Below are 24,721 nucleotides of genomic sequence, written 5' to 3'. Positions count from 1 at the left end.
GGAATCTCTGGATTAGTAAGTGTCCCAGGTGATATGGTCAGGCAAGTTGGGAAACTCTTATGTCCAGAGCATTGGACATAAGATGTGGTTTCTGGGACCGGTTTTGCTACTGACTAGCTGTGTGAGCTCCTACAAGTCTCCCAGTCTTCCCATCTTGAAAATTGAGGGTTTTGAACTAAGTGCTGTGATTGTTTCCTTCTAAAATTCTGTTCTTCTAGACAGACAAAAAATCCAACCTTAATTGAGCTATTTTTAACTTATAATGGCTATAATTTTCCCCCCTCTAGATCTTAAAGAAGGATTTCCTGCTCTTGGTGAAGCATTTCTACTTTTCTCTGTCTTAGTATGAATGTAGTTGCCATGTTCTAAAGTGGCCTTTGCTTTATATTAATTTGCAGGATTCTTCTTTGCCTTAGGTCTGCTATCTACCACATGTGTTTTCTTGGTGTCTCAAAAGGTAACAGTGCCAGTTCTCCATTAATTTATAATGTGCAGGGAAAGCTCCACATGAATATTCTTTTTTTTCCCACATGAATGTTCTAAAGCCATAGGTAATTAACACAGTGTTTTAATTATATGATAACTGCAAACTGCCAAGATTGCCCATCATCATGTTACCCCTTCAAAGGAATGGAGACAGGTGTTTGTTGGGTGCTGACTCCAATCACACACACCTGAAACAGGCATCAGGCATGTAACTGGGGAGATGCTGATTACCCTTTTCTTCCTCTGAGAGGGTTATACCAAGAGGAAAGAAATAATTAGCTGTCCCCTAATTTATGTACGTGATAGACCTATATGTTGGAAGACATCTCTGGCTTGTTTTCCTTCTCCCCTACAAATGAAGCATTAAGTTGAGCTGCTGCTTTCAGGAAGCTGTGACCCTATTCATCATTAATTATTAACCCCATTTGAGAGAAGAAGCGGCATATAAAGCCCATGGGAATTTCGTGGGCTTTAAAATTAGATTTGGGATTGCATCCTGGCTTCATCACTTAGCGAATATTGGCAAGTAATTTAGCCTTTATGTTTCTTCATCTGTGAAATGAGTACAGTATCCTCTGCCTTGCAGGGATAATTGGGAACATTATTAGTGTTATCAAAGGTGTCTAGCAGTGTCTGGCACCTGGAAGCATGTTCTACAAGCTCCTCTGTTTCTCCTCTGAAGTTCCTTGTACACAACCTGGAACATATTAGATTCTCAGGATTGAGCATGACACATAGTAGATGATTAATAGAAGTGTATTGCATTAATAGTAAGCACTTATTAAGTGGTAGCTAGTATGATTACATAAAGTAAAACAATTGATTTTTTAAGTGTAAAATGTGTCTAATTTTTCAAAATTTCAGTTATTTCTTTGTACAAGTACTGTTCTGCAAGTAGATTAGTAGAATTGTTTGACAACAGGGCAGAGAGAATTGATATAAACATAACATATATGAAATAGTATGCTTTAAAAGCTTATTGGTTCTAACAAATTGCACTACCATAGTCAGATGTTACCACAATCAGATGTTACATGTATGCATCCATGTAATAATATGGTACCTGCATGCATGGCGGGCTAAATCCCTTGTACCAGGTAAAGAAAGTTCTGTAATATTAGTACCTTCAGCTTCACTGCAGGGGTTTGCCCTCCCTTCCCATTATATTATTTGATTCATTCTTTGGTTTTATTTCAGAATTATACCTATGATTACTGAGTATCTATTATGTGGCATTCTGTTGTATTCATAGAATATGTAATGACCAACCAGAAGTCCTAGATAGATAATCTTTAAATTTTAGACCTACATCTAACTGATTAAGGCTTTGTGACTGTGGGATCCTATACTTTGTCTTTGGTAAGTGCATGCTTTCTCCTCAACCTGTCTTTGGTAATTCATATGCTTTTATGCAGTTATACAGTGTGTTGCATGTAATACTTTTGGAGGATTTTTCTCCTACATTGTGAAACAATCTTAGTCTCAGAGACTTAATAAAATAGGTCTTGCTACTTGCTACTTGCTACTGTGTATCTGTAAGTAAAGTTTCTTTGCAGGCATGTTGACTTATTTTGGTTTAACATTACTGATGACAGTTTAAAATTGGGGAAGTAAAAATGTTATACTTTTTTGTAGAATTTCTGTATTGAGGAAGTATCAGTCATAACTTTATGAGACTTCCTCTGTGTTCACTTTTTCTTAAAACTGGTGACACCACAGTTCACCCAGTCTCACAAACAAATTCTGGGAGTCATCGCTTTGATTCCTTTTACTTCATAATCCTTCATATCTAAAGAGTTTCTGGGTTCTACCTGTTTTAAACCCTTCCTTATTTTTCCAGTTCATCCCATCTGCTCTGTTCCATCTGCCACTATTTTAGATCAGGTGCCAGTTATTGATCTCATATCTTCCCTAACTGATCTCCCTGGTACAGCTCTGGTCTTTTCTTCACCATTGATTGTCTTAAGTGAAATCTATATCCCTGTCCTTAAAACCTTTTAAAACTCCTTGTGAGCTACAGGTTCAAATCCAGTGTTCTTAATCCCCTGTTAAGTGAGTTCTTGACTACCCCACCATGTTTAGATATTATTTTTCTGTGTAGTAGACAACTCCAATACCTGAAGTTTATATTACCTTTTGAGAAAGGAGTGAAGAAAAAACTAACTTGTACATAGGTGGAATTTCCTCCTGCCTAGGAAGAGTATAGTGACGGGTAAAGTCTAAGTGTGGTAACAATTAAAGCTCCATTGCAATAAAGCTTTTTTTTTTAATTCCAGTATAGTTAACACAGTGTTATATTAGTTTCAGGTGTACAATATAGTGATTCACCATAATAAGTATATTCCTAATCCCCTTCACCTGGTTCACCCATTCCCCCACCACCTCCCTCTGGTAGCCATCAGTTTGTTCTCTATAGTTAAGAGTCTGTTTTTTTGGTTTGTCTTTTTTTTTTTTTTTTTTTTTTTTTTTAAGATTTTATTTATTTATTTGACAGAGAGAGAGATAGCGAGAGCAGGAACACAAGCAGGGGGAGTGGGAGAGGGAGAAGCAGGCTTCCCGCCAAGCAGGGAGCCCGATGTGGGACTCGATCCCAGGACCCTGGGATCATGACCTGAGCCGAAGGCAGACGCTTAACGACTGAGCCACCCAGGCGCCCTGTCTTTTTTTTATGTTATTTGTCTTTCTCTGACTTATTTCACTTAGCATTATACCCTCTAGATCCATCCGTGTTGTTGCAAATGGCAAGATTTCATTCTTTTTTTATTATTATTTATTTGAGAAGGAGAGTACGAGAGAGAATACAGAGGAAGAAGGAGAGGGAGAAGCAGACTTGCTGCTGAGCAGAGAGCCAAATGCGGGGCTTGATCCCAGAACCCTGAGATCATGACCTGAGCCAAAGGCAGAGGCTTTACCGACTGAGCCACCCAGGTGCCCCAGATTTCATTCTTTTTTATGGCTGAGTAATATTCCATTCTATATGTATACCACATTTTCTTTATCCATTATCTATCAGTGGACAGTTGGGCTGCTTCCATAATTTGGCTATTGTAAATAATGCTGCAATAAACATAGGGGTGCATCTATCTTTTCAAATTAGTGTTTTCATATTCTTTGGGTAAATATGCAGTAGTGGAATTATGGGATCACATGATAATTCTACTTTTAATTTTTTGAGGAACCTCCATACTGTTTTCCACAGTGTCTACACCAGTTCGCATTCCTACTAGTAGTGCACAAGGGTTCCTTTTTCTCCACATCCTCAACAATGCTTGTTGTTTCTTGTGTTTTTGATTTTAGCCGTTCTGACAGGCATGAGGTGATATCTCATTGTGATTTTGATTTGCATTTCCCTGGTGATTAACGATGTTGAGCATCTTTTCATGTGTCTGTTGACCATCTCTGTGTCTTCCTTTTTTTTTTTTTTTCTTTCCCTTGGAGAAATGGATTATTTGTTTTTGGGGCATTGAGTTTTATATGTTCTTTATATATTTTGGATATTAACCCTTTATCTGATATGTCATTCACAAATATCTTCTCCCATTCAATAGGTTGTTTTTTAGTTTTGTTGATGGTTTTCTTTGCTGTGCAGAAGCTACACTAAAGCTTATTAACATCTAAAGAAAGGCCATATACTTTAAGAGGGAGGATGGTATATAGTGGTAGCATACAGAAAAGCTGGGAGTCAGAAGAGTAAAATTGGCAGTGTCATTCAAAGCATTATTGGAGGTTTAACCATCCCTATTGTGCAGTCCTTGACTTATTCTTGTGTAGATAAATGTATCTGACTGTCAGTGCCTGATGTCATTAAGCATTCTAATCACTGGTGACTCCCATCCCTCACTACACAGTGATCTGGTTGAAATTTAGTAGATGTTATAGTTTGCTTTATAGGAAGAAAAGGTACTGTTAGTTTTCTTGGCTATTAAATTTCTCTTTGTAAATCAGTAAATTGGATGTATATACCAGTCTTTTGTTGGTGTGACTAACTTCTGGTGGTTATACTGATACAGTCATATTTCTCTGTGAGCACACTGAATTCACTAAGATCCGGTGCCTGGTAACACTTCTTGGCAGCTGGTTAGCTCGCTCTTCTGGGGACACCTTCCACCGTGATGTGTAACTCTTTATGCCTTCTTTGTTCACATGGCTTGTGCAAACATATTTCCTTTGGCTTCTAAAAATGTTAATATTTAAGTGATTGGGGTAAATAGATGAGCTACTGAATGATCTTTTTAATATAGTGATTTTCCCCTGCAGTGTTATAATCCATGGTTTTAAATACTAAGTACATTATTATAAATTTCCTAGGTCTTCACTCTCCCTAACTGGTCTTACCCTCAAGATTTGTGGAATGAATTTTGAATTTATTCATAGTAAAATAATGAATTCAGGGTTCAAAATTACTAATATTGCACTCTCCCTCCCTGGATGTTTGCAAAATAGCAGCCATTTATCAAACACTCACAATGTGTCAAGCAGTGTACTGGAATATGTCTAATACTTAAAAAAAAATACTCCTGCGAAGTATTTTTACAGATGAGGAATCTGAGACTCAAAAAGAGTTAAATAACTCTCCCATTGTCACAGCTAGGAAAATAGCAGAATTGGGATTTAAATCACAGCTGTTAATTTCCAAAGTCGCTTCTCTTCCTAGTACTGGGTATATTCCCAGCACATTTAGTTATGTTTAAACAAACATATATATTATAACAATTCTGGACAATTTTTATAAACCTGTAGGACTCTGTGCCACATTTATTTTGGATATTTTTCTCATTTGCGGATTTTTTTTAAAGAAAAGAATGTTATGGATTTCCATGTTATTATACACTTAATTTATACAGTTGATTTCTCTGAAATAACATCTTGCCTAGTTATAACAACCTTCCTCTCTCCCAAGTTAATTTCTACAAAATTGATTCATGCCAAGGGTTTCATTATTCAGTATTTGCTATGAAATATGGGACTGTTTTTCTTATAAATGTTTCTGTTTTAAAGGCAGCACCATTACCCAACAAAGTCTCCTACCCTTCCCTAAATGTAAATCCTGCCTCTTCAGCAGCAGCCGAAGCTCTGCATTGTTTTCTGTTGGAAGTGTGAGCTCAAGGGTACAGACATTCCCACTGCTAAGCTGGTGCACTAACTGTGATCTGCCCTTGTTGTATTATTAATGGCACAATGTTTTTATGTTGCAGATGGCTGAGAGCTAGCAAGGAAAATTCAGGACCATGATGGCTCAGTTTCCCACAGCTATGAATGGTAAGCTGCTTTGTGCTTGTGGCAAGATAAAGAGGTTATGGGGTGTTTTTTGGTAGAGGTTGTAAAATATTCATTTTGATATTTTTCCTTGAGCTTATAAATGCAAAACTTAAAGTATTCTTATTGAAAATGTTTTGATAGTTTACTTCAGAACCACTGCATATATCTTCTATTAGAATATTATGCAGCAAATCCTGTGACTCAATATAAGCATGTTCTGCAGTATCATCTGGAATGTGTGCTTGCCTTTCAGCAGTTAAGAATAACCTAAAGGTATATTGTGTTTGATGCATAAAATGGGAGGACAAAAAGCAGAGTGCTGTTAAGTGAAGAATATTAAAGGTATTTTCAATAGTTTAGGATGATTGTAAACTGATTAAACCGATAAAGATTCATCTAGTAATATACATATAAAATTATTCCTTTTATAAAGGGTTGTGTATGCCTATATGCACAATTGTTTAATATGAAACATTTTTAAAGAAAATGTTTAGGTAACTTCAGTAACAAAAAGTTTTTAAAGTGTTTTTTCTGATTCTAGCTTTAATTCTTCTCCCAAATACAAATTAACCACCCTTAATAAGTATTAAGGTACTGTGTATGTCATTTAGAATTAATTGAGAAAATGCATTATATTTTTAAATTGCTACAGCAATCTAAGATGTGACCTTAAATTTGTAGTAAATTTCATTAACCAATTATAAATATAAAGGAATAGAGAGTCTAGTCAATAACTCTTTAACATTTAAATTGAAAGCAGTAATATTAAAGAACATTGGGGAAAAAGGAAGCATCATGAATAATTCTACCACTTTCAGACAGCAATTTTGTTTTATGTTATCATCTTGTATTTGATCAGTTGCATCTTTTTAAAAAAACGTGTTTTCAGTCATAGGGCCAAGTTAAGTACATTGTTAATACAAAAGTACATGTTGTATATCCAAAATTTTAAGACTCAGGATTGACCTTGTGAGATTTAGGAAAGTTTCAGAAAAATGAATTATTTGTGTAAAAGGTAAAACTAAATTCTGTGTGGTAGAATTCTATGTCATGTAAGGATGGACTTGAGATAAGAGTTTTGTTTTGCTTTTTACCTTTTCAGAACTCTTATTTAAAGATCAGTGTGAGCATTGCTGGAAGTGGTGTGGGATTATGAAGATTATTTGATGCCACAGGCAGCTTTTAAAAATTAAATAATGGGTTTTTTCTTCATAATGAGTGATAAACGTAGGTTTAGGATCAGGATAGTAATTGTAGTAGTAATGTGTTCTACCCAAATTTAGGATTTCTGCACACCATACAAAGGAGTTTGCATTAAACGCATAGTTTAGTTTCAAACTTCAACCAAAATGTTTGGTTTACAAACAAAATGAACATAAAAGAAAGCAGTATAGGCCTAGTCTTTCTTCATTCTGTTTCTTCCACTCCCTTAACATTTGTGTATCTACTTTGTAGCTCATTGCATTATATATGAAAGAATAATATTGGACAAAATGTTGGATAATTACTTTAGGAGTGATATATAGGTGTTAAGGTAGTAAAAAAAGGAATAGAAGTAGTAATTTTTTTAAAAAATTCTGAAGAATTGATAGCAAATGTAGGCTGTGGTACCCTCCTACTTAAGTTTATAATACAGCTGAAGATTGAAGATAATCTTGTGTATATCTAATGCAAGTCCAATTCAGAGTTTAAGATCTTACTGGAAGACGCATTCACATATAACACAAAACCTTCAAAAGCAGTGTTTGCTCTTCTAGTAAATGCTCAATTATAGATGGTGTTAAATCTTTTCGATGCTCAGTACTGTTGGAACTTGTCTTTAAGTGCCCTAGACCAAGCTGTGTGTCTAAACGCTTCGAATGTATTTCGCACATTTTGCCATGTCTATTTCATCATCCCAAGACTAACCACAAATTTAGACTTCTCTGGTTCTCGCAGAGCTGCGTGGCCTTATATAGTAGCCATTAGCTACATGTGACGATTTCAATTTAACTTGAATAATAAATAAATTCATTCCCTCAGTTATATAGCCACATTTCAGGCTCTCAAAGCCACATGTGGCCAGTGGCCATTGTATTGGACAATGCAGGTACCGAACATTTACATCATCTCAGAAAGTTCTATTGAGCAGATATTCTTTTCTTAGTCTCTTTGATGCTTCACTTCCCATCTCCTCAACAGAGCAAAAAAGATCAGTGCGTCATATTTTTACCACTCGTGGCTCTAATTCTGGTGTCTTCTGCACCAGCAGAATCATCCTTGCCAGAGTCTTCTTTGATCATGGTAGGTTTGCTTTCTGCTTTTCAAAAATGTAATGAAATTGTAAACACAGAGAGCCTGATATTTGAGTCATCAGGTGATAAGCAAGAGGCTACTTCAAATTCATGTTGCTGCCTGTTTGTAATGTACTGTAGCTTGTTCCAGCCATAAAACTGGGGGTTACTGAAGACTGGTTAAATGAGTAAGAAGTTCTGAAGCCCACGACAGTGGCTATATCCAAAATATGGAAGAGGGAAGGAGGAAGGGGAGGGAGAGAATGGCTAATGGCTTTAGGAGGAAAAAATGCCATTTTAGAGTTTTATTACTTTTTCAGAATTTTAGAGTTCATTAGTCTTTTCATCTGTGTGATTAGGAAATTGTTAAACATTGGATCTGCAGAATCAGAGGTGGTACTATACTGCATTTATAACAGCCCAAGCATTTATTATTCATGTCCCAGTTAAGGCTTTAGTTCTATCTAGACCAGTATTCTAGTTGTATTTTAGAGATTTAGGTTTGTACTGGGTTGAAATATATCATTTGACTATTATTTTGAACTAGACCCAGAAATAGTAATTTCACGGCACACAAGCAGGATTGAACATGTTTGAATCGTGTACCTTCAGAACTGTGTGTTAGAATACTGCTGTGCTACCACTCAGCTGTGTTGGCTTAACCTTGTGGTACTTGTGTGTGTGCACACCTGTGCGTATACCTATGTGTATGTATGTATGTCTATATATGTAAAACAGGGATGACACTATTTACTGCTTGGGATTTAGCATATAGTGCATGTTCTGTAAATGTCTATTTTTCCTTCTCCATAGACCATAAGAACATTTGTGACAGAGCCAGTACGTGAGAAGATGAGAATAAGCAACAGAAATCTTTATGAAAATACCACATTCTCAATTTAGTGATGAGTGGGGGAAGTTGATAGAATTTTAATACATTTCTAAAGTGATCAGACAATGTAAAAGGTTGTTAGCTTTTCGAGGACAAATTAAACATCAACCCCAAAACTTAGATTTTCCTGACTTTCTGTAAGGCTTACAAATAAATACAGAGAAAAATTGGGAAATGTTTTACTGGAAGTTCAAAATAATAAACTGTTGACTCTTGGAAAGGCTCTATTAGTATATATTCTAAGAAAGCCAGAATTGGATCAGCTATTTTGTTTAAAGATTTTATTTATTTATTTATTTATTTATTTATTTATTGGGGGGGCGGGAGAGAGGGGGCAGGGGGGGGGGTAGAGGGAGAGGGAGAGAGAATCTCAAGCAGACTCTGCACCCAGCCCGATGCAGGGCTTGATCTCACAACCCTGAGATCATGACCTGAGCCAAAATCAGTTCAGACACCTAACCAACTGAGACATCCAGGTGCCCCAGATCAACTATTTTAAAATTGTTTTTGAAGTACATGTATTTCCTAGTTTTCTTATTTCTGTGTAACTTTTTCTTTGTGTAAAATTCTTAGTGCATTAACACCTTATGTTTTAACGTGGTCATTTTTTTTGAAGTGTCCAGATTTAAAGATTATTCAAATACTACTTAAAAATTATTCCTTGTCATAATGCTTTAGACATTTTTATTCTGTAAGTGACATTAATCATGATAATATTTAATCATGATGTGTCTGATCTCTTGGCTAAGAGAGTGTATGAGTTCCTTTAAAGCATTCATTTTATTCATCCTTGTACCCCTAGTCTCTGTACACAACGGTGCCCCAAAATGTTTTTTAACTGAATGTATATGAAGGTGTCAAGGTTCCTGGAACTAAACAAGAAACCTTATCAGATAGTTGAGTTGGCCACTGTGAAGACAGATAGCCAAGGAAAAGTGAGGTGACAGTAGGACATAAGAAAGCACTGTCCTTCTGATGCCACAGAGCCCTCTGCAGTCATAGGAAGCAGTTTGCCACTCCCTGGGGATGTACACTCCCTGGGTGTGTGTTAGAGCCCCTCAAGCCTTCCTAACCAGACTCTCCAGACTTAAAATAGTCTTACGGTTTCTGACTAAAACGCCTCGCTCTCAGTATTTTCTGGCAAGGGTACCTTTACCAGAAGGGGAAGAGCCTGAGAAAAATTTTAATGCTCTGACTTCTCCTCAGTTATATTCTTCCCTGGGATTGGGTTGAGTAAGGAAACTAATTTATTGAACAGCCTCCATGTGGCTGGCATGTATTAGATGCTATATTTTTATTTTGTTTTATTTTTAAGTTGGGTTTATTGAGGTATAATTTACCCTTCTTAAGTATATAGTTCGATGGGTTTTAACAAATGTATACAGTCATAAAAATCAGGATATGGAATATTTGCATCACCCAAAAGATTCCCTCATTCCCCTATACCCCGCCCCTAGCCGCTGGCAACCACTGATCAGATTTCTGTGCCTACAGTTTTGCTTTTTCCTGAATGTCATATAAGTGAAATACACAATCCATAGCTATTTGTGTCTGGCTCCTTTCACCTAACAAAAAACTTCTGCAGTTCATCCATGTCATTGTATATATCTTTCTTTTTCTTTGCTGAGTAGAATTCCATTGTATAAATGTGTACCACAAGTTGTTTATCCATTCATCTATAAGAAACATCTAGGTTATTTCCAGGCTTTGGTGTCTAAACCAAATGTCTAAAGCTGCTGTAATCATCAGAGGACAGATTGTTATCTGGACAAAGTCTTCATTTCTCATGGGTAAATACCCAGGAGTTTTTTTGGGTTTGGTGTTGGTTTTTGGTTTTTTTTTTTAAGATTTTATTTATTTATTTGACAGAGCACAAGCAGGGGGAGCAGGAGAGGGAGATGCAGGCTCCCCACTGAGCAGGGAGCCCACGCAGAGCTTGATCCCAGGGCCCTGGGATCATGACCTGAGCTGAAGGCAGACGCTTAATCGACTGAGCCACCCAGGTGCCCCTACCCAGGAGTTTATTGCTGGGTTGCATGGGAAATGCATACTTAACTTCATAAGAAGTTGCCAGACTCTTTTTTCTAAATTGTCTCAGTTTCCTTCCCCACCGGCAGTGTGTGAGAATTTGAGTTGCTCAGCATCCTTGCCAGCAGTTTTTTAAAAAACTTCAAACATTCTATGGGCATGGAGTGATACGTTACTGTAGTTTCAATATGCATTCCCCAGGGCGCCTGAGTGGCTCGGTAGGTTAAGCGTCTGCCTTTGGCTCAGGTTGTGATCCCAGGGTCCTGGGATCAAGCCCCCCAAGTCAGGGAGCCTGCTTCTCCCTCTGCCCCTCCCCCTGCTTGTGCTTTCTCTCTTTCTCCCTCTCTCTCTCTCAAAAATAAATAAATACAACCTTTAAAAATAATAATACGCATTTCCCTGATGATCAGTGACATTGAACATCTTGTCACATGCTTATTTGCCATCTGTATATCTTTAATATGTCTGTTCAAATCTTTTGCCCATTTTTTGAATGGGGGGGGAGCAGGGATTGTATTAATGAGTTGAATAGTTCTTTATATATGCTGGATGCATGTCCTTTATTATATTTTGCAAATATTTTCTCCCAGTCTGTAGCTTGTCTTTTTCTTTTCTTTTTTAGATTTATTTATTTTAGAGAGAGAGCAAGCTCATGCGTGCCCAAGCATGAGTGGGGGGAGGGACAGAGGGAGAGAATCTCAAGCAGGCTCCCTGCTGAGTGCAGAGCTGGACATGGGGCTCAATTTCATGACCCATGAGATGATGGTCTGAGTTGAAATCACAAGTCCGATGCTTAACCGACTGAGCCACCCAGGTGCCCCATTGTCTTTTTACTTTCTTAACAGTGTCTTTAAGAAAGGAGAAAGTCCAACTTATCAAAAAGTTTTAATCATTTGTGTTGTTTGTGTCCTAATATTATTTCCTAATCCAAAGTCACGAAGATTTTCTTGTTTGCTTTCTTCACAAGAAGTTTGATAGTTTGGCTCCTGTGTTTAATTCTATAATCCATTTAGAATTAATTTTTTGTATATGGTGCAGGATTGAGATGGTTTGGTTTGTGTTATTGTTGTTCATGTGGATGTCCTGTTTTTTCAGCCTGGTTCAATGAAGGGTTATTCTTTCCCCATTGAATTACTTAACGTCTTTGTTGAAATCAAGTGACAACTTATTTGTGGGTTTATTTCTTTTTAATTATTGTCAGGGCAGATAGTTTAAGATTCTTAATTAAGTCTGTGGATTCTGATCCTGTCTTCAACACTTACCAACTTTGATATGTCGGGCAAATTGTTTAATCTCTCCATGCCTGTTTCCTCCTCTGTAAAACAGTGATAATAGGAATAGTGACCTCATGGAATTCTTGTGAGACTTTTAGAAACAGTACACATAAAGCTCTTAGAGAAATACCTAACACGTGGCAAGTTTCATTAAATGCTGGTGTTGTTATTTTACCAATCTAATAGATGAAGAATTATATTTAGTGGTTATTTTTAGAGTAGATATATTACTTTTTACATAGTCTTTACAACAACCATGTAAACTTAGATAATCTTCCTAACTTTTAGAGGTGGCAGCTAAGGTACAGAGAACATGAGCATCTTATCCATAAATATTGAGAGACAGTGTAGCACAGACTTCAGGCTACCTGGGTTCTGATCTCAGCTCTGCCACTTATTAGTTGTGTGACCTTGAGCAAGTAACTTTACCACTATGGGTTTTGGTTTCCCTCACCTGTGTCATGGGGATAAGAGTAGTACCTAATGTATAGGGCAGCGGTGGGAGTAGTGAGTTACTGCATAAAAAGTCCCTGACATAGAGTTGGGGCTCGGTGAAAGTGAGCTGCTTCCTTCTTTGTCATCCTTTGTTGTTGTCGTTGTTTTTCTGTTGTCGTCAGTTTTCCAGATTCCTACGGTAGTAAAGCAGTCCATCCACACTCCTAGTCACAAGAGTAGTGACAGGTTAATTTGTTTACTTTATAATAAACTGATAAACCAAGTAGGTGTTTACTATGTGTGTGGTATTTATTTAGAAAGTGTGTAGGTTTAGCTATTTTAGGAACTTAGTTCTTCAGTACATCTGTTTCTGTATTTTTAACTTCAATCTTAAAACTTGTCTTTAAAAGAGGATGTTTATAGATTTTTTTTAATCCATTCATTTAAGGATAAATATTTGTTAAATCAGGTCCATCTTAGTGTTTCAAAGTATATGGGTACCTACTTTTCAATGATAGGCATTCCTGGAAACAACTCTGTAAGACAGATTTTATACCATAAACAGCAAACATGTATGAATTTATATACCTAAACATACTTGGTTTCTTATTGGTGGAAGTTGAGTAAACTGAGAAGGTAGTCAGAAGTGAAGTATATAGATGGTTATTAGCTATGTTGAATGTGTAGAGAGGATGGGAATAATATTTTATTCATCTTTTTATTTCCAGAATTTAGCTTATTGCGTATTTCGAGTGAGTGGTATACAGTAATTGTTCTATGGATGTTAATGGGGTGAATGAGTGAAGAACCTCAGGGCTGTGCTATATATGTATATTTTATGTACATATAATATATATATGGTCATGATAGAGCTTTACTGTTTGTGTCACACAGGGATAGAGTACTATCACTAAATGGACACCTGTGATTCATATTTACATTTTAGAATTATTTGGAGCATTTCTTGTATATATACTATAATTTCTTTGCCTTTCACTTATGGTTTAGGAGGGCCAAACATGTGGGCTATTACCTCTGAAGAACGGACTAAGCATGACAAGCAGTTTGATAACCTCAAACCCTCAGGAGGTTACATAACAGGTTTGTATTTATATATTTATTTGTGAGTTATGTTCCTTTTCATGTAATGTCTTAGAATTAGTTTTAATTTGATTACCATCAATTTTGTATTACTAAGTGATAAAATTCCTATCAATCAGAATTCATGGATTAAAAAAAATAGTGGCTTTCTTATTTTACCTGTGTCTTAATTTGTTGTTTTGGATTTGGCTTATAGAAGATCTTTTTCTTAATCCTAAATGATAATAATTTCAGTTTAATTGTCCAGTTTCCCACTTTAACATTATTTCTAGAATGTTTTCAGTTTATTTCTTAAGGTAATTGAGACTTTTTTCCAACCAAATTTATTAATGTGCTCTTAATCCATTGTGCTGGTTCCCTGTATAACAATCAGTATTACTAAGTCTAGAAGAAGTACATATATCAGGCCCATTTCCTTGAAAATAATCTAGAAGTTTTTTTCTACAATCTGTTTTTATAATGCTAGTCCTCTGTTTTTGAGAGTTGATACCAAGCGTTGATTGTTGGCACTAGCCCTTGTTTTGCAAGATGACCTCCAGAGCCTAAGGAGGATTAATTAGGTGTGTCTTTCAAATTTTTTTGTATAGATTAAACTTTTTTTCTATGCCAAAGCACCTGAGTGCTTTATTTACAGTAATAGTAACTATAATGACTAGTATTTACCAAATCTGTGCTGTATTTCAGATGCTGTACCTAAGTGCATCATCTCATTTAATCTTGCAACAACCTTGTAAAGTAGCTACTATTGTCTGTATTTACAGATTGTTAGTGTTGATCTGTGCTGTGAAACCTTTCAGTCTGATTTTGGAATCCATCCTCTTAGCCATTATAGCTTAATGTTATTTATACTTCTATAATAATAGCTACCTTTCCTGGTATCAGGACTGGGATTTGATTACCCTACTTACAAGTTAATAATGTCTGTTACTGTCTCATGGATATGACACAAGACCCAGGGTTCCTGAGTCAGAGACAAAGGACTTTGTTACAAATGGCACAGCTAGCAGCATGAGCATCAGCATGTTCCTATAGGCTTCTCTGTCCCCTAAGTCCCTCTGCAGTGATGCAGAGAGCCCAAAAGAATGTTAAAAATGCAGCAGTTGTGTTACAGGACAGGAACGCTGAGCCTGAGGGAACCCACCATTTTTAGCAAGCAGGCTTGTTTTTTTAGCCCAGGGGGAATATTACCTCATCATGCCTCAAGATTGCTCACTGCAAACCCAACCTGAGAAGCGACCCAGGTGGAGAGCAGTTAGGGTCTTGCATTCTTGTCACACACAGCAGGACATAGAGGATTGTGAGAGACCCACTGGGTGACTGTCTTTCCCAACACCTGGTATTTTTTTATTTAGAACTCTTCTGGGGAATAGTGTTTTAAATTACGAATTTTATTAAATGGAAATATTATCAAGTAATACCCCAGTTACTATGAAAAAACTAAGATGAATAATGTAATCTTTCATCATTGAGTAATACATATAACTTCATTTGTGGCTTTTTTGTTTTAAAACCTAAATCTTATTAATGTAATGTAAATAATTTTATAAGCGTATTTCTGTTTAATTCTTTAGTGACTGCAATTAAAATGACAATAAAGCAAGAGCATTATTATTATTGTCCGTTATTATTATTCAGAGGCATTGGAGGAATTCCATTTACTAATGTGCTACTTGATTTTTGCTTTTATTACCTTCAGGTGATCAAGCACGTACCTTTTTCTTACAGTCAGGCCTGCCGGCTCCTGTTTTAGCTGAAATATGGTAAAGTGTTCTCTCTTGTAGATGAATTTAAATTTCTGATAGTCTGGTTTTATTTTGTTTTTGATGTAGTGTTAATATAAAGATGTTTTTACTCATTGTCTGCTGTTGTTAAGTATTTCTTCATCTTTTAGGAAAATAAATTTTATTGAGTAAATGACTGAAAATAATTGGGGTTTTGTTCTGTTGGACAAATTGTTTTTTAAAGATTTTATTTGAGAGAGAACAAGCCCAAGTTAGGAGGGGAGGAGCAGAGGGAAAAGCAGACTCCCCACTGAGCATGGAGCGCAAAGCAGGGCTTGATCCCAGGACACTGGGATCATGACCTGAGCTGAAGACAGATGCTTAACCCACTGAGCCACCCAGGCACCCCTCTATTGGACAAATTTTTAATGTCCTTAGAATTTTTAGGGAAAGATGTATACATTGCCATTGAAAAACATTTCTTTATAATTTGGCAGACTCTCAAAATCTTCTTTCTGTTACTTTGTAGTTATTTCCTTTCTTTTCTCTCATCATCTATAAACCCAAAATTAGCCCTCCCTTTTCCTGCTCCTACCTTAAACAAAATTGTTCTTTATATTATCTAGGGTTTTTTTTTTTTTTAATTTTTTAAAAGATTTTATTTATTTGACAGAGAAAGTGGAGGGGGAGCACAAACAGGGGGAGTGGAAGAGGGAGAAGCAGGCTCCCCACTGAGCAGGGAGCCCCGTGCGGGGCTCGATTCCAGGACCCTAGAATCATGACCTGAGCCGAAGGCAGATGTCCAACTGACTGAGCTACGCAGGCACCCCTAGGGTTTTGTTTTTTTAATGCATTTACAATAAATATCAACCCTTACCCCATCTTTCTTTCCACTTGGAATATTCCCATGCCTGGTGGAGTACTGGACACATAGCAAGCTTTGAACAAATATTTGGGCAAATTAATAGATTAAATTTAGAATGATTATACTCTTGAATAATTTCTTTCTGTCCACACTGGTGGAATTCATCCCGAAGGTCTCATAGATTCTCTCTACATGGATTCTGTGTAGACTGGCAGTATTTCATTAGATGCTCTCTTTGGTCAGTATTTCTTAATTTACAGGTTTTAGCTTTTTGGATTTTATTTGCTTAATTTTATATATGTGGTTATTATGTGATGATCTGTGTGTAAATGCTATGTTGTTTCTATTTTATCATCCTTAAAAATAATGCTAACCCTACCTACCAATCTACACACCTCATGATCCTTTTAGGGCTTTATCAGACCTGAACAAGGATGGGAAGATGGATCAGCAGGAGTTCTCCATAGCGATGAAACTCATCAAACTAAAGCTGCAGGGCCAACAGTTGCCCGTGGTCCTCCCTCCTATTATGAAACAACCTCCTATGTTCTCTCCATTAATTTCTGCTCGTTTTGGTATGTATTTATTAATTGAATTGGCTGCATTTGATAGTTAAACTTCATTCCTATACGTAATATTGGGATTTAGAAAAGGGTTTGTTAGCATAAAACAATAATCCTCAGACTCCAAGTTAATTTTCATGTCTGAGATAAGATGTTAAACTCGCTATCATAGCAGGGGTGTCCTTGTGTCCCAGTTTTCCAGGGACAGTTCTGATTTATGCCTGTTGTCCTGGCCTCAAGTCTGGTTAGTGTTCCCTTTCACAATTCCCAGTTGGATGATAAATTATATGACCCCCCCCTAGTTAGAGCTGATCTTAAGTACTATTCTTAGTTTCCTCTCTACTCTGTATGAGTAACAGAAAAAATGTGAACAATTTTAAACTCACTTGAAATGGTTTAAGTTCGGAGGTAACTTAAAATTCCTAAGTAGAAATTTTTCTAATTTAAAGGTTAATTACCCAGCTAAATTTAGGGCTAAAAGTTGCAGACTTTGTGCTCATTAATTTACATATTCATCAGAGAGAATCTGTTTTCTGTTCATTTTGATTAGCCAATTTCTTATTAAGTGTATATAAGAAGCACTCATTGGAATGGAACATTCAATTAGATATCTCTGTGAATCTGAAACATGTTCTTTCATTCCAGATGTTAGATCTTAAAATACTAAATTCTTTGACTATTGCAGTGAGCTCTAGAGATAAATACCAGATTGTGTGACCATCTTATATAGTGTACCTAGTAATCTGCAGTTAGTAAGTGAATAAAAGTCATCATTTTATTCTTTTTAAAGAATTGTTCTTAAATCCATGGATGTATTACTTAGAAGAAAAGTGAAATATGTGGCTTACTTCCTTCTTACAAATAATGCATATGCATAAATGGGTCTTCTAACATATCTAGTAACTAGAATATCCTTTTTTGGGGGGTGGGGACATTGGGGGGATGTGTTTATATGTGTGTGTGTGTTGAGTAACTCAACAGCACTATACTTATCCTTACACAAAACCCCACATTTAATCAGGTAATACAGTCTCTCTTTAAGAGTACTAATATTTAATTGGAAAAGGATGCTTAGCTTTCATCATGATGCTAGAAGAGAATCTTTAACTCCTTAGAAGGCATTCCCGTAGTTCACACAGGTCAGAATGTTGATATTAAAAGCAGTGGTGTACGTCCCTCACTGCTAAGTCAAAGCTGCTTTAGTGAACTTTTTAACTAGAGGACTTGTTTGCCCGTAGTGTGTGTATAAACATGGATCTGCTCAATGTACTGTCAATTTGTTTCTGGCATGTGTTTTATAGTCCATTGCTAGCACTGGGAAATGTGTTCTGTTTTGTCTCTAGGAATGGGAAGCATGCCCAATCTGTCCATGCCTCACTCATTGCCTCCAGTTGCACCTGTGGCAACCCCCCTATCCTCTGCGACTTCAGGGACCACCCTTCCTCCCTTAATGATGCCTGCTCCCCTAGTGCCTTCCGTTAGCACATCATCACTACCAAATGGAACCGCTGGCCTCATTCAGCCTTTATCCATTCCTTATTCTTCTTCAAGTAAGTACTTCCGAGCTGATGAGTAAGAAACTGTCAAAGAAAGAAACTGGTACATTTGTGTCCCAATAAATACAGATTTCCTTCATACTTTGTGATATTGTTTAGCGTGAACCTTTTTCTTCATTTCTTTCTTTCCTTTTCTCTTTTTTAGCATTGCCTCATACATCATCTTACAGTCTCATGATGGGAGGACTCGGCAGCGGTGCTAGTTTACAGAAAGCCCAGTCTCTGATTGATTTAGGATCTAGTAGGTATGAAGGCTTAAAACCTCCAACTTTTTATGCTTTCAATAAGGAGTATCTACAAATGACTTTTTTTTTTTGCAAGCTCTGAGCTTATCCAGGTTTTACTTTACAGTGGCCAAATGTAAAATGCTTAAGGTAAATTTACCCTTATAACTCACATAAGATAATTTTTTGTTTTTAGAATTAGTAAATGCTTGAAAAAACGTTTCACATAAACTAAAAATGTTCTGCTGTATTTCTAATTAGTCAAGTTTTTGCCCAAAATAATGTACTTTTTGTATATGTTTCTCAAAAAGTCTCATAATTGGGGTGCCTGGGTGGCTCAGCCAGTTAAGCGGCTGCCTTCGGCTCAGGTCATGATCCCAGGGTCCTGGGATCGAGCCCCGCATCGGGCTCCCTGCTCAGCGGGGAGCCTGCTTCACCCTCTCCCTCTGCCTGCCTCTCTGCCTATTTGTTCTCTCTTTTTCTCTGTCAAATAAATAAATAAAATCTTTAAAAAAAAAAAAGTCTCATAATTATGGTATATTATTAATTTTTTTCTTGAGCAAATTCTGCTGATTATCTTTTAAGTTTTAGAAAACACAAAAGCATCAGTGTTCATTCATCACTCCTCATATAAATCATAACACTCTTCAAAGCAGTATGCCAAGAGTGTTAGCTTTAACCCAGAAGAAGAGTATTGGTATCCCAGCTGCGATACTCATTGAATGTGTGACCTTGTTTTTCATAACATCATTGAGCCATAGTTTGGTGGAGACAGTAATACCTTTTAAGTTTGTCATGAGGATTAGAAAAAGTATTCATAAAGGCCCTGGCACAGTACAGGGCCTGGCACATAGTAGGTTCTTGGTATACAGTAGTTCTGTACTTCATGTGGTATCTGCTTTCCTAAGAATGAGGTGAAATTAAATTTTTCAAATATCAAACACAAAAGCAATTAGTATTGTATTATAGAAGGTATGATTCTTAATGTCTCTGCCTTTTGAGGTTTAACTAAATGTATTTTAGTTAGTAACATAAAATTTTTAAATAAATTTTGTTATAGCTCAACTTCCTCAACTGCTTCACTATCAGGGAACTCGCCCAAGACTGGGATCTCAGAGTGGGCAGTTCCTCAGCCTTCAAGATTAAAATATCGGCAAAAATTTAATAGTCTTGACAAAAGCATGAGTGGATACCTCTCAGGTAAGTGACATTCAGTGCTTAAGAATGTGAGAAAGTTAAAGTTTTTTATATGAATTTCTAGTGAAGAACTTTTGAGTTTGTACTTTGTAGCTCATCTAAAATTTTAACGTCCAAAAAATTTAGCAGGCATTTGATAAACACAAGTATTTTAAGTTGTGTGAGAGTTCAAAGATGGGTACAACTTGATTGATTTCTTCAAAGTTCTTACAGTAAAGTTGAGCACACAGGTAGACACCAAACTTTTCGGAAAAAAGACCTCTCCCTTGAGAAGATTAAGCCTCACCCTCCAGTACAGTGAAAGAAGAACCTCCTGTGACAAGGACCAGTGTGTGGGACTTAGCCTCACCTTTTTCCTTGCAGGTCCCCTTCCTCATTGGGTCTTTCTGTGCTTATCCTTACTAAAACCTCTGTGAGCATTGTCCACCCTTTAATGTTCCAACCCAGATGTGCCCATAAGACTTGACCTCAGGTCCCTATAGAACATTTGAGTCCACACTAGAACATTATCCAAACTTTTCCAATTAAGGGTAGTGAAGGAGATATAAACAGAGGGTAATAGGCAAGTAGAGTTCCCACCTTCTAACTTCTCCCTTTCTCTTCCCTCAGCAACTAATTTACAGTTTAGACAGAGAAATAAAAGATGTGTTTTAAGATAATAGAGCTTTAAAGTGCTTAGGGAACATAGAATGGGAGATGCTAATACTAAAGAGATCAGATAAAACATCTTATAGGAAGGGAGCATTTCAGCTCCATCATGTAAGGAAGAGTTAGGGTTTAGACAGATAGAGATTGAAGGTGATAGCATTTGAGGGTGACAGAGAAGAAATCTTAAGAGCAAAAAGTACACGGTATGTTTGGAGAATTTGAAAAGTAGTCTATAGAATAGGAGTATGGGGTCTCTTAATTTTGCAGTGGGGCAGGGGAGCAAGAAGGCCTTGGAATTGATTGGACAAGCAAAACTGTGCAATATTCTCTTTAAATTTTCATAACTGTGATAAAAACTTAAAAAAAAACAAAACAAAAAAAACCCAAGGTAGAGGGTGATTGGGCCTTGGGCTGGACTGCTCCTTTCTATACACTTAGCACTGCCTACTGCGCTTGCGTCTGAGGTCATGTATGTCAAAGCCACTAGAAACTAAAGGGAAAAAAAAGGGCAAAGGAATTATGCACACAAAATTCAGGACAGTAGTTCCCTTTCATGAAGGAGGCATGGAGATAAAGTCGTGGAACATTGCTTCAAAGCATTTAGTAATGATCTAGTGTTAAGTTTGGGAGGTAGGTTCAGGCATGTCTTTATATCATACTTCATAACCTAATATTCACTATTTTATATGTATCAAATACTACATAATAACTACACTTTTCTTTAATTTTATCAAATTACTTGAAATAAGATATACTATATTTTTAAGTCATACTTTTTTTTTTTTTTTTTTTAACATTTAACATCTCTGAAATTAGGGACGTGTGTTACCATCAGTGGTGTCTTAGCACTGGGTCATGGTTTTGTTGGCAGTGCTTTTTTCTTTCTTAGTGTTACCTAAAATAATGATGTGTCTTATAATTGATGGCATCTTAGATTCTGTGAAATATGATATTCAGCACACTTAAGATTCATGAAAAGTCAGAATTCCCATTTTTTAAAAAAAATGGACTTTGGGCACTACATTTTGCATTAAAAAGTTTCTTTTTTCAAAATAAAAAGTGGACTAAAAAGACATGTACAAAAGTGTTCATAGTAGCTTCATTCAAAACATCTGAGAAAGAAATAGCCTAAATGTCTATCAACAGGGGAATGAATAAACAAATTTTGGTGTGTTCCTGTAACATAACACTTCACAGCAAAAAGATGAATGAATTCCTGATACATACAACAACATGGATAATGTATTGAATGGAAGAATTCTGGCCCAAAGCGTCCACACTATTCAATACATTTATATGAAGCTGAGGAACTGGAAACCTGGTTGATGGTGATAGAAATCAGAATATTATAATTACTCTGTTGGGAAGGGACCATGCACAAACCTTCTGAGATGCTAAAAACATTCTGTATCTTGATAAGGATGTTGGTTGCATGTATACATACCTATGTAAAAATTCATCAAACAGTACACTTAAGATTAGTATACTTTATGTATGTACTGAAAACATACAGTATAAACAAAGGTGGAATATGAAGGTCAATGGAAAGTCAACTATGAAGAATTAGTCCCCTAATGTTACTTTATTTGTGTATGTCACATTGTATGAAGGTCGTGTATTGAGTTGTTTGCAGAGAATGAGAGTAAAGCTATGTATTCATATTTAAGGGAAAGATTTTTTTTGAAAAAAATAGTTGTTTCTTGTGTCTTGAAACTGAGCATGAGCCCCAGGTATATGAGGATGGGACTGACCTAGACTTACATGTTATGCTTTGTTAAATGAGTGTAGCATTCGGTGGTCTAATTTTCTTCCTCTTCTTCTTCCCTTCCCTCTAAACTCTTGTGATTTATTTAGATTAATTCATTGACTTGTAGTTTCTGCATCACATCTTCTGGGCACTCTGTGATGCACTGGAATGCACAGAGCGGGGAAGATATGGTCCATATCTTTGAGGAGTCCACGGTATATAGGTCACAGAATCATAATATTTGATTAGTGGTTTAAAAGTGCTGTGATTGGGGTGCCTGGATGGCTCAGTTGGTTAAGCATCTGACTTTTGATTTCAGCTCAGGTCATGATCTTGGGGTCATGAGATTGAGCCCCACGTCAGGCTCCGTGCTCAGCAGGGAGTCTGCTTGTCCCTGTCCCTCTGCTCCTCCCCCTGCTTGCTTGCTCACTGTCTCAAATAAATACATAAAATATTTTTTAAAAATAAAAGTGCTGTGATTAATATAGATGAGAAAGTGACCAATGCTGAGGATATGAGAGAGTTTCATAGAACAGATGACATTTGAGCTGGATCTTACAGGATGAGTAGTCCACCAGGTAGAGAAGGAGGGACTAGCTTTATAGGCACAGGAAATAGGATATCGAAAGCATTGGCAGACCAACAGTGTAGACGTTCAAGTGAGCTTTTCTTAGTAGAGTACTCTGCTGGCTCTCTATAGCCCTTTGTATTATTTACACCTTGCACATATTTAAGCCTTCCACCAGTAGGCTTTTAACCATTTACATTCCTTCCTTCCTTCCTTCCTCCTGTTTGCTCTGTTGCCTCATGCTAAGGGATCTACTTTCAGTTGTCCTTGACCAAGAGCTGAAACATTAGTTACTAAACCTTTTTTTCAGATTTAAAATAACGTTCCATTTCCCCTTATCGGAAGAGTCCTCCTTTTTAACATAAAGACCTCCTCAAATCTCACTTATGTGAAATCTACTGAGGACTAATTATTTGGGAGATGGTATGAACTATTTCCAGTGTACGTACTCTTTTTCTGTGCAGAGTTGTTTGGGTGGTTCTCGACTCAGGCCAAACCCTAAGTAGGGCCTGACTCTTCCAATACTCATGGCTTAGTCGTCACCTGGGAGTGGGAGGTGCGACACCAGCTTTACTAACTAGGAGACCGTCCCTAGAGAAGCCGTGTCATTTTATCCATGGTCAGAAAGCCACACACTTGCCTGCCAGGGGTGAATGCTCCTGTGAATGAGACAGGGACTTTCTGTTCTGAATGGATTCCTGGGATTTCTGTGTGACCATTATCCTGACATGAAAATGCAGATCAGGAAGCCTATTACAGAAGCATATTTTTGATCACTGAGGGAGAGAAAAGAAGTTGGAACAGTTTATTACAGATCGTAAGCATCCAGTGAATGCTGTTATTACTCTCAAACCCTATCCCATAAGTCCCCACTGCACCTTAGAGAACTTTGGATTACAACTTTATTCATCACTTTAGCAAATATTTATTAAGCATTTATGTACCTGGCACTGGGTACAATATGTTAGTGAATAAGGCAGTCAAGGTTTTTGTCAGTAGGACCTAGTATGATAGTGGAAACACAATAAACAGGTAAACAGGAAGATAAATGTTACATTACAGATTGTGATATGAGCTATGAAGGAAACAAGCAGGAAGTATATTGGATCATAGGGTGGACAGAGAAGGCATTTCTGAGAAGGTGGCATTAAATTGGGACTTTTAGAGTGAGAAGGACCCACACATGCAGTCATGTTGAATTGTAGAACTTGATGTTGGATATGGGTGCACATGAGGGAAGGATCAAGGTTGACTTTCTGCTTTCTGGGTGATGCCACCCAGAGCGAGGGGAAAGCTAAAGGTAAATGGTTTGGGTGAAGGTTAGGAAGCGGGCTGTGAATGGGGATTGAGAGAGTCATTTTGTACGTATTTGGTTTGAGATACCTGTGAAATACTTAGGCAGGTTTTTCAGTTAGATATAGAAGTCTAAACCTAGAGCAGAGGTTTGGGCTGGGGCTTACATTTGCAAGTTATCTAGGTGCTATTTAAAGTCACAGAAATGAATTGAACACACAAAGAGAACAGAGTGCCCGGGACAGAGCCTTGGGGAATGCCAGCATTTCAGGTTGTTTGGAAGAGGGAGAGTAGAGACAGAGGAAAGAGAGAGACGAGAAAGTCTGAAGATGCTAAGAAAGCAGTACTTAGAGGTGCACAGGGAGCACGAGGAGGCCCAAGAGCTCAGCCTCTAGTACTTTCTGTGCCAGTGCTTCGTCCTTTGTGTTGGTCAGTGGTGTGGACTGTTATTTTCTGAAAGGACATGGGGGAACACTTGAGTTACTAATTCTTGATTTTAAATTCCTTGGGGCAAGAGCTGTGTTTTGATTACTCCTGAATGCTTAGCACCTGGCACGTGGTAAAACCTTTTTAATGTTAGAAGTTCCCAGG

At 37.1% G+C, this 24,721-nt stretch overlaps 1 protein-coding gene across 7 annotated transcripts in view; it reads left to right on the top strand.

The window, feature by feature from the left end:
• Window positions 1-24,721, top strand: part of ITSN2 (intersectin 2) — a 136,575-nt gene that overhangs the window by 22,026 nt on the left and 89,828 nt on the right. For 5 of the 7 annotated variants that reach the window (XM_032391674.1, XM_032391672.1, XM_032391670.1 and 2 more), the window contains exons 2-9: window positions 5,682-5,745; window positions 7,927-8,028; window positions 13,656-13,748; window positions 15,445-15,508; window positions 16,746-16,909; window positions 18,241-18,447; window positions 18,599-18,698; window positions 19,738-19,877. In XM_032391674.1, the coding sequence (XP_032247565.1) occupies window positions 5,715-5,745; window positions 7,927-8,028; window positions 13,656-13,748; window positions 15,445-15,508; window positions 16,746-16,909; window positions 18,241-18,447; window positions 18,599-18,698; window positions 19,738-19,877 (901 nt within the window). In that variant the 5' untranslated portion in view covers window positions 5,682-5,714. The remainder of the gene's footprint in view (window positions 1-5,681; window positions 5,746-7,926; window positions 8,029-13,655; window positions 13,749-15,444; window positions 15,509-16,745; window positions 16,910-18,240; window positions 18,448-18,598; window positions 18,699-19,737; window positions 19,878-24,721) is intronic. The other 2 variants (XM_032391677.1, XM_032391676.1) reach the window with 1 other exon arrangement.

The sequence above is a fragment of the Phoca vitulina genome, unplaced genomic scaffold (genome assembly GCF_004348235.1).
Source record: "Phoca vitulina isolate PV1807 unplaced genomic scaffold, GSC_HSeal_1.0 scaffold63, whole genome shotgun sequence".
In the NCBI taxonomy this organism is placed as follows: domain Eukaryota; kingdom Metazoa; phylum Chordata; class Mammalia; order Carnivora; family Phocidae; genus Phoca; species Phoca vitulina.
Note: the sequence above shows the minus strand (reverse complement) of the source record. Positions and strands in the feature narration are given on the sequence as shown.